General features: G+C 46.5%; 1 protein-coding gene across 1 annotated transcript; it reads left to right on the top strand.

The window, feature by feature from the left end:
* Positions 1–379: 379 nt before the first annotated feature.
* LOC4813714 (serine/arginine repetitive matrix protein 2) lies at positions 380–5,998 on the top strand. Its single transcript, XM_001353217.4, has 3 exons — positions 380–794; positions 1,790–2,321; positions 3,914–5,998. The coding sequence occupies exons 1-3, from the start codon at positions 494–496 to the stop codon at positions 5,805–5,807; spliced, it is 2,727 nt and encodes a 908-aa protein (XP_001353253.3). The 5' UTR covers positions 380–493; the 3' UTR covers positions 5,808–5,998.
* The last annotated feature ends 4,074 nt before the right edge of the window (positions 5,999–10,072 follow it).

Genomic DNA, 10,072 nt, shown 5'->3' with positions numbered 1-10,072 from the left:
GACGGGACTGCATCTATTAATAGAATGTATCACAGAACGATCATCGTTTAAATGGGAATTCCTTCCTTGCCGTATCCCAACCCCCGAGCCGAACAATCTGCTAGAGTATCTACTAGTATGGCTTCTGGCACCAGCTGCCAAAGAGCTACACTTTTTATTCTATTTTCACTTTTCTATGCTTTCGGTTTCCCTTTTCTCCATGCCGTGTGGCAGACCCAGAACCCTTTTAGCGTTTGGCCCCTAAGTACGGGTCGTCGTAGGTAAGTGTGCGCCCAACGCGCATGACCTCAACAATTTGGCTTCACTTGAAGCCAAGTGCAAACGCACATGCAAACACTTGGCCATGCCACGGCGTACAGCTCTTGTCGTATGGCCGGTCCGGTGGTCTGGTGGTCTGGTGGTCCTGTTGCGTGCCCCAGCAAAAGGTCTTGCCCGGGGAAAGGGACATGAGGCATACCGTGAGTGCTGTACTGACCCTTCACTTTAGCAGCAAATGTTTTGGGTCAGTGTTCAGTTGCGTGGAGTTCGTGACCAAAGGCGGGCGTACTTTTTTTTCACATTCATATTTAATAAATCTGCCATTGCCGCTCTATATATCGAGTATCTGTACAATCACCTAACGATACGGGATTCGGTCTTCGGTCTTCGATCAGCATGGAGCAGCAGCATTGAGAGCAGCAGCCCCACAGGAGTCATGGGCTGTGCCAGCAGCACTCCCATGGTTGCAACGGCCGGCAGCGAAATGCTGAAAGCCGCCACCCATGTCCGGGAGAAGGGCGAGGCCGTTGTGGAAGGTAGGCGTTGTGTGTCTCTGTCTCTGTGTGTGTGTGTGTTTGGTGCGGCCCTGTCTTTCCATGGGTTTGTTTTGGCTGGCAGATGACATTTACGAGTCCGTAATCGAAATGGCAACTGAAGTTCTTTGAAGGCAGCGCTCCCACCTGCAGAGTGGCCCGGGGCGTATACTTAATATGCACATAGAGGACAGGACATGGTGACTAGCAACGTGTGTGGCGATGATCGATGGAGTCCTTGAACCGTTACCGTTACCGTTACCCTGTTACCGTGTAAATCAATACTATTTCCAGCCAGCCAATTAATTAATGGCAAAACGAATGGATTAGCCATTAAATCACAAAGAAATCCAAGATTCCTGTACGAAAAACTACACTGCGATAATCGAAAATATTTCGAATAGCGAATCGTGTACGAAGGAAAGAGATCCGTAGAGATCCTCTTCAGGAATCGATTCATAGTACAAGGAAAGTTTCTGCAGAAATCTACCACTGGAACTGGGGGCTTTCCCACTTTACTCCCACACTTAGGAAAAGATCCGTCAAAAAGCCCTGATTTCAGTTCTCTTTCCTTCACGGCCCTTTGGGTTTTCTCCTCAGTGTATCCTGCGCTCTTATTTCACATTATTATAATAACAAGCTACGTAATAAAGAGCAATTGGCCAGCAATGCGTGTCGCAGAGCCTTTCGGCCTGCTTAGTGGCTTACATTCGACGATTACTCGGTACCGACCATATTTATATGCCGCTCTATGCGGGTCTATGCGGGTATATTAAAAGCATATGAAGAAAAACGACCTGGTTGCGTGACCGCGGCGAGCCGAGCCCGAGCCCGAGCCCGTCAGCGAATTAGAGCAAAACATTGACTTAAAAATATTATATGTAGTACACACAAACAATATATGTGTGCATATATACTCGTACATACGTATGTATATTCTACCAGGAAATGGCAAATGAAAGTGTTCTTTGTATACCTCCTTTGTGTCCCCCTTTCAGATGCCACTCAGACGCTGACCACGGGCCTGGACACGGCCAAAGAGACGGTGGGCGCGGCCGTGGCGGGGATTACCAACGATCTGGGTAACGCCTTCAAGGAGGGCACCCACGCCCTGGACGAGGCCAAGCACAAGGTGATGGAGGGCCTGCACCTTGAGCAGCCCCAGCCCGCCCAGGAAGAGGAGGCGACGTCGGCGGCGGCGGATGCGGCGGCGGTGGAGTCTGGCGAGGTCATGGCCGAGGTGAGCTCATCCCGAGCCCCAACACCACAGCTGCAGGGAGATGCGGACAGCCTGAAGACCTCCACCCCGGAGCCAGAGATCGAGCGGGCGCTGGCCAACGATGAGGAGAGTCCACCCACGCCACAGCCATCGCTGGAGGAGCTGGCTAATCTGAGTGCCCAGGTGGAGTCGATTGCCGATGCCCAGCCTCCTCCTCTTCCGCCTTCACATCCCCATCCTCCATCTGCTGTGGAAGAAGCGGCGCCTCCTGCTGCTCCAGTTGAGGCTCCTGCCCCCGCTGCGTCCGTGGAGTAAGTAAGCCTAGAGAGAGCACCTACCTGCCGCATCGCATAGCATACCACGTTGCCACGTATCTCCCCTACCCCCGTAGAGCCGTATAGCCGTAGAGCCACTGCACTCTGAAGTTTTCGCGTAGTACCCGTAACCGTACCGTTTTGCTTATGATTCGTAGTTCTCGTCGTAGTATCCCGATCTTCTAGTACTTATACCTTACATTACTATATATACGTATTATTATTATATCTTAACCAACATATTGCTCTCTTCTTTCTCCTCTCTTGACTTGTATGTAAATTGTAAATAAACTTATTTTATTTCTATGTACATATCATATACTCTGACTTTGTTTCCTTGCGATTGCGATTGCGATGGCGAACCCAAGCAAATCAAACAAACAAGAGCCGCAACAGCAAAGTCTTGTACGTACTTAGTAGTGTGGTAATATCTAAATAATTCCTATCTAAATAATATATCCAATATCCAAACACTTCAATCGGTTATCGATTCGGCTAACTTCCGAATGTGAAATGCTCTTGCGAAACTTTGCCAGAAGATCCCTCAAAAGTGCACATCATAAAATAATGATGATATAATGTATTGTCCGGAAATTGCATCCATTTTTACGCTTGAAATTTCACTAGATTTAAAAGAAGAATTAAATTCTAATAAATAAAAATAGGGTTTTATTTTTTCAAAATACCAAAGTAGGTTCCATATATCTTTAGGTCGTACAATTCTCGCTATCTAAGAATGGGAACGGGACTGAAAGTTAGGTATGTTTCCTTCGCGCTAGATGTCCGCCATTTTTAATATGCATGTTCATAGGAGTAAAGCAAATCATAGACTATTAAGGCTAGAGCAACCACATTTGGTATCGACACTCCTGTTAGATCTCACTATTAAACGTATACTTCAAAATTTCGTTCCCTCCCTTTTTTTAAATTTTTTAGTTTTATTTCAAATCAAAAATAATAATTAAACAATAAAAATCTAAAATAATAATTATGATAATAATTATTCAATAAAAATCAAGAATAATAATTATAATAATAATTATTCAATAAAAATCTAAAATAATAATTATGATAATAATTATTCAATAAAAATCAAGAATAATAATTATAATAATAATTATTCAATACAAATCAAGAATAATAATTATACAATAAACTTCAAGAATAATTATTATGATAATAATTATTCAATAAAAATCAAGAATAATAATTATAACAATAATTATAAAATAAAAATCAAAAATAATAATAATTTTCTGTCGCTCTCGCACGCACTCTTTGTCGTATCGTGGAATGTTAGCGCCGTCTGATGGAGGAGAGCCATTCTGACTAAGTATCGGGTATAAATGTAGAGTTGCGGTCGCCGCAGCAACTCACGGCGTTCCCCCTCGCTTTATAATAGTTTTCAATGCGTTCCTGGTGATCCGATAAGTTTCGCAAGAGTTGACCGCAAACTAACATTCACAAATAACCTATACACCACATATCCAACACCCCCACAAAAAGAACAAAAGAAGATTACATTGAAAACCCTTAACTAACACACGCCCACACATACTCAACCCCCTCCCCACTGAAACACCCTCCAGAGGACGTTGGTTTCGGCGCAGGGCCGCGAAGCAGGAGCGAGAGCCACCCCGCCCAAACACCACCGAGTGGGAAAGGTTTGCGGATCAGCTGGCCAAAAGCAAGAAATTCAAGCCGTATGAGAGCTTTGTCCACAGCAAGATCCATTTCTCCGTGTACAAGGACCACACGAGCCTCCGGGACAAGCCCGGCCACACGGACGGGCACTTCAGCGGCGGCAACTCGCTGTCCAGCACCTCCCAGTCGGATCTCTCCAGCGGCCACGTGACGCCGGCCATGAGCCGCAAGGGTCAGCGGGAGTTCGCCAAGTTCGTGGCCTCCGAGGGGCCGACAAGTGTGTCCAGGGCCAGTTCACGGATCTCCAATGCCGGCTCCAGCTCCAGGGCTTTCGACTTCAATCCGATGCGTGATCGGATCAGTGTTTTTGAGGCCATGAGTGGAGGTCGCAGTCGCAGTCGCGTGGGCTCGGCCATCCAGCGGGCTCCTGCGGAGAGGATATCCCTCTGGAGTAAGCACGCTGCCGTGGCCGAGGAGGAGCCCCCAACGGCAGCACCTGGCAGGAGGATGAGCACGGGGATGAGCACCCAGAGCGTGCTGCGAACTCCCACGGAGTATAACAATCCCTATGGCATTCGTCGGGCAGTCCGACCAGTATCTCAAACGAGGAGCATCAGCAGAATGGAAAAGCAAACTTCCTCAGTGACACCCAGAAAACAGGGATCTAAAAGAAATCCTTCCCACGAACCTTCACACAGAGATGTGGCTGTGGCTTCCAGAATGCCAGTCCATGCAAAGGAAAGGAGGCATCCCAGCGAGGAGAAGGAAACATCCTGTATCCCGCCACCAATGGTGGAGCCACAAGCGAAGCAACTGAAGAACTTAAGAACGTTCCAGATTCCCACACCTCTGGAGGAGATACCGACCGATCTCAGTCCAAGTCCCACTGAAGATGGTTCCTCAACTCGAACTCTTCCAGCGAACCAACAGCAAACCTCTCTACCTCAGACACACCACAGAAAAGATTTATCGCCAGAAGGCACCTCCACATCCGCTTCCACTGCCAAGATGCCGCCATCCTCCAATTGGAAGTCACCTTTCACCCCAAAGATGCGGACGTCTTCCACTCGGAAGATCCATTCACCCACCAATTTGAGAATGCGTTCACCTTCCACTTCGCGAATGCGTTCTCCTTCTGCTCCGAGAATACATTCACCTTCCGCTTCGAGAATGCATTCACCTTCCGCTCCGAAAATGCATTCACCTTCCGCCTCGAAAATGTACTTACCTTCCTCTACAAGGACGCAATCACCATCCAATCAGGAAATGGAGTCACAATCAGATATGAGAATGGAGTCACCCTTAAATCCGAGGCTGCAGTCACCTGCCACACCAACCAGGCTGTCACCATCCAACTTGAGAATGCAGTCACCTTCCACACCAAAGATGCAGTCGTCTCCTGCCGCCGCGATACCGGCGTCACCTTCTCCGTCTCGTGCATCGACGGCCAAGTCATCGGACAGCAGCCTGGACGTGGTTGTCCGGCCCATGAGCAAACTCAATACACCCAGCATGAAGTCCCTGACGCCCGACCAGGTTGTGATGGCGGAGTACGAGGATGCCGCCTTAGAGGCGGCCCTCGCTAGGCTAGAGCTCCTGCGTGGATCCACGACCACTCTCAACACCCTCCGATCCTGCAGCCCCGGGCGTCATACGTACACCGCCTCCCTGCTGAGTTCGAGGCGGACTTCCCCGTGGGTCATGCGCAAGGACTATGGGTTCTCCAAAGACAAGGAAAACAACAAGCCATCGACTGCAGTGGCTGCAAGTGCACCAAAGTCCATACAGCAGACACACGAAAGGTGCGACATTTGCTCGAATGAGTTTGTGTTGAATTGACAGATACACATTTCGAAGATGCAGAGATACAAATTTTTTTTTCTATATTTAAGCAGTTTTAGAACGATGTAGGGAATGATGTTTACAAAGTACAAGCTTTACTCTCAGAATAATTACCTGTTGTCTACTTATAAGTATGTGAAAATACTGCCATTATACATACATTATATATATATCCATATATACATATATATTTATATATAATTGTTGCTAGCGAAGCAAGATATTAATAAAACTAACCATTTATTTTAAAGTTTCCTCTTTATTTGGCAACCAAATCATACGAGTAGTTAGGAATAGATTGTAATAAACATTTTATAAACAGTGTCATAAGATAACCTAATGGATCCAAATGATAATAACTAAATCCTCAATCCTCATTTATTGGTAGGCCAATGAAACTTTTCCTTTATGTTACTGCTACAATAAGTTTCTCCTCCATTTTGAAGTACAGAAAAAGATTGTAATATTTGATGACCAGCAATGAAACAATCTAATTTTTATAACGCCTCCAGCCCAACGACTCAAATGCCATACCAGAAATAAAGAAGTTTATAAAAAACATCGGCCTCGATGCGATTGCGAAACTGCAGTTTCGCGGACTGCAGTCAATCCGTTTAATTCCAGCCAATTCCCAGCGATAAATCCACTCTCCCCAAAGTCCCCAAAAATCGAAAATCAAAATCCAAAATCAAAAATCTAGTGCAGGCTGGCGGCAGCGCCCCTACGATCCCTCGAGTCTGATTTCTGTTTGTCTAATTGATGACTTAATAACAAAATTGAAATGTTTATCTTGCCGTTCACTCAATTATTCTGCCACTTGAGAGGTTGCTGCTGCGGCTCAGATCGGAGCTCGGAGTCGGTTTTGTCGAGTCTTGGGTTCACTTTACGGCTACACGTTCCGTGATTCCATGATTCCATGATTCCATATGGCTTCCATGTCTACCCGTCCCGTCCGTGACTTAATGAACTATTAACAGCAATGATAGTAATTTGTTGTGGACTCCACCACCGCCACAGCAGCACCAGCAGCAGCAGCAGCCCCAGCAGCAGCAGCCACAAATGAAATTGCTTTTAGGCAAAGCAACAACAGCAAAGAAAGAAAGCCAATCTTCGGATACACTTGCAGATTGCTTTTTACCCTCGATGCAAGTCCAAATAGTGATCTGATAGTGGGCCAGGCAGTACGCTCTCTAGAAGGAACCATATGGATTTACCCGAAAGGTCACCTTCAAGGCTTGCAAATCATACAACCTTCTGCTAGGGTATAATCACAGCTAGAGAGCAACAACAACAAGTTGTCTTCATGGCACTTTTTGGCAAACAAATAGACAATTCAACAAAGCGACATGCAGACAAATGACTGCAGCGGAGAGCAACAAGCCGGGGCCGGGGCCGGCACTGGGACTGGGACTAGCCTCGGCCAGAAGTCCGGACGGACAGACAGACAGACAGACAGATGGATATATACATACGTACGAGGCATATTTGCGGGGGTGTCTCTCTGTTCGGTTCCCTCTCGAGGCACCTGCAGTTGTGCAAATTGAGTTTTGGCTCTGACTCCGACTCCGACTTCGAGTTCGACTCTGGCTCGGGCATCTATTTTGGCACGATTTTCAAATTACGTACATTGACTCGCAAAATGTTTGGTTTATGCCGCAATTAATTTCGAAGCGGAAGAAGCAGTGCCCCCAAACCAAGTGAACACCTTCCCCCACCGATTACAGGGAGGAGGGGGGGAGAGGGCCCCCCCCCCCTCAAAGTTGAAGGTCTTCTGCGGCCTGGCGTGACATTGAAAGTGAAAGAACAAGTTTTTATTTTGGTTTTTGTTTCTTTTTTTGTGTGTGTTGTTTGACGATTGTGTGTGTTTCGTTTTGCGGAGCTGGCATTTCTATTTTAATGACTTGTACATGGCATTCGTCGGTGCCAAGTGTCTGGGTGCCTGCCTGCCAGCCTGCCTGCCAGCCTGCCAGCCTGCCAGCCTGACGGTTCATTGAACGCTCGCTCAGAGAGCCGCCGCTCAGCCACGCACCGACCACCAACCACCAGCCACCAACCACCAACCACCGACCACCGCTAATGATCTATGAAGTGTGAGTGTTTGTACTTTTACTTTCATTTATCACAAATCACAAATGGAGGCGGCATCTGCTGCTGCTGGCCCAGACACGAGGGAAATTAGCAATAGGCCAGAAATGCACTTGTCTACCCTTGAGGGGGGTGTGGGGAGGGGGTACGCATGCATCATCTCTCCACATATGCATCCAAAATACAAAAGCTTCAACAAAGATCGAATCATTATCCTAATCGATTCAAATTCATATTTCTCATATATTTTTTCCCATTCGAATCGCTCGCAAGTGTATATCAATCTTCGGCCCCACGAAGAAAGCCTATCTTTCTTGTTAGCACTTCATTTTGCGGTTGCTGTTAGCTGGATTTTTGTGGTAAAACGTGCTTTTAATCAAATTTACATGTGCCAGCTATGTTTTGATCATACGCACTGTGGGCAGGCAGGCAGGCCGGCAGCCAGGCAGGCAGGGGCCACAGCAAGACAACAGCAAATTTTCTGTGTAAAATTGATTTATGCAATTGTTGTTCGGGGCAAGCAGCAACAGCAGCAGTTGATTTGTTTATATGCGGCAGCAGCGAGCATGGCAAATCAATAAGTTTATGCAACAGGCAGCAGCAACAGGCAACAGGCAACAGCAACAGCAACAGCAACATTGATGGTGCGATAAAATCAAAGAAAGCAGCACAAGAAGAGAAGACAATGCCTGCTATAATTTTAACAGGGCTTCCGCTACAGCAACAGCCAGAGCAACTGCATGCCACACTGCCACATTTTACAGTTTTCGACCAGTTTTAACAGAGCAGCTTTTAACAGAGAAAACGTGCCCCAATCGAACGTTCGTGGCTGATGCGCATGCGAATTTTCAATTAATGATTTTCCTCTTCGTTTTCATTTGAGTTAATGCTGCCACGCACTTGTTGCTGCCACCGAGACAGCGACTGCGACTGCTTCTGCTGCGGCTGGCTGGGAAAATTGCAATCATTTGTTAGCCAAACATTTCTACTTTTCGAACGCTTTCGTTTGGCCTTTTGGCAAACATTTTGCATAACCTGGGTCAAGACGGAAATGCAGGCGGAGGCCGGCCATTAATAATCTTCGGCTTTCGGCTCTCGGCTGCCTGCTGCCTGCTGGCCAGTGACGGTGACGGTGACGGTGACTCTTCTTCGATGCGTCTGCGTCTGCGCCTGCATCTGCGTTTGAGTCTCCAAAAGCCTTTTGTTTTAATGGCCAGTGGGCCCAAAACGTGCCCCAGCCACAAGCCACAAGCCACAGGCCGCAAGCCACAAGCAAAAGTCAGCCGCAAAGTCACAGTTAAAGTCGCAATCATTTTCGATACCCTTTTTCCATGAGAGGTTTGTAACATGCATCACCGAGCCTAGAAGCCATTTGGCACGTACTTATGCTTCTGTGCCATTTTTCTATAGTTAAGGCATTGTTTTAATATCAAGAAAAGCTTTTTCTGAGAGCATCAGTACCTCTGATCGTATAGGAAATATCCCATCTTTGAAGTTGTTATAAAAAAAGCTTAGTTTAAAGTATTTTTATGGTAATAGATGGGAGTATTTAATTAGTATTGTTAATTACCCATTCCATAAGAAGATTAGTTATTTGGTATTTATTTGCTGTATCTTTGGTATGTTTCAGGTGCTTCTTCTGTTAAATTCCCGTAAAAGTAATCCTGTATGGGTATTCCATTTCAAGTCATTCCATTCTATCTAGTTTGCCCTTTTCATGGCTCTCAGAACTATCTGTTAGGGTGTATTCAAGTCGTTATTCCGCTTTCCTGCATCTTAAATCTTTTCTTTTATCTGACTTGCACCTTGGGCTTGGACTTGGGGATGGGGCTGTGGTTGTTGCAGTGCCTGGGACCGGGTGTTGTCCGCTGTTCAGTAGCCTCCGCATAATCCAAATTAAATTGTCAAGAGAAATGACAATTCAATACACAAGATCTTGTTAAGCAAATATGAAAGAAAATACCAAAACAAAAAGCACTCTGTCATCCCATGTCCGTCCGTGCTGCTGCTGTCCGGCACTCAAACAGAGACAAAGACAGGGTGAGAGAGAGAGAGAGAGAGAGAGAGAGAGTGGAAGAAAGACAGGCATAAGTGAGAGTGAGAAAGGGGACCCGAAAAGTGTCAAATTAAACTGTCAGAGCGACTTTTAACCCATTTTCGTGGACCATTACATAAGC

The sequence above is a fragment of the Drosophila pseudoobscura genome, chromosome X, assembly GCF_009870125.1.
Source record: "Drosophila pseudoobscura strain MV-25-SWS-2005 chromosome X, UCI_Dpse_MV25, whole genome shotgun sequence".
Lineage (NCBI taxonomy): Eukaryota > Metazoa > Arthropoda > Insecta > Diptera > Drosophilidae > Drosophila > Drosophila pseudoobscura.
Note: the sequence above shows the minus strand (reverse complement) of the source record. Positions and strands in the feature narration are given on the sequence as shown.

What these genes read in the sequence shown, in the direction of transcription:
- LOC4813714 (XM_001353217.4), top strand. Translation starts at nt 494, where the DNA reads ATGTTTTGGGTCAGTGTTCAGTTGCGTGGAGTTCGTGACCAAAGGCGG. An exon ending in GGGCGAGGCCGTTGTGGAAG is followed by an intron (nt 795 to 1,789) that starts GTAGGCGTTGTG and finishes TCCCCCTTTCAG; the next exon opens with ATGCCACTCAGACGCTGACC. An exon ending in GCCCCCGCTGCGTCCGTGGA is followed by an intron (nt 2,322 to 3,913) that starts GTAAGTAAGCCT and finishes AACACCCTCCAG; the next exon opens with AGGACGTTGGTTTCGGCGCA.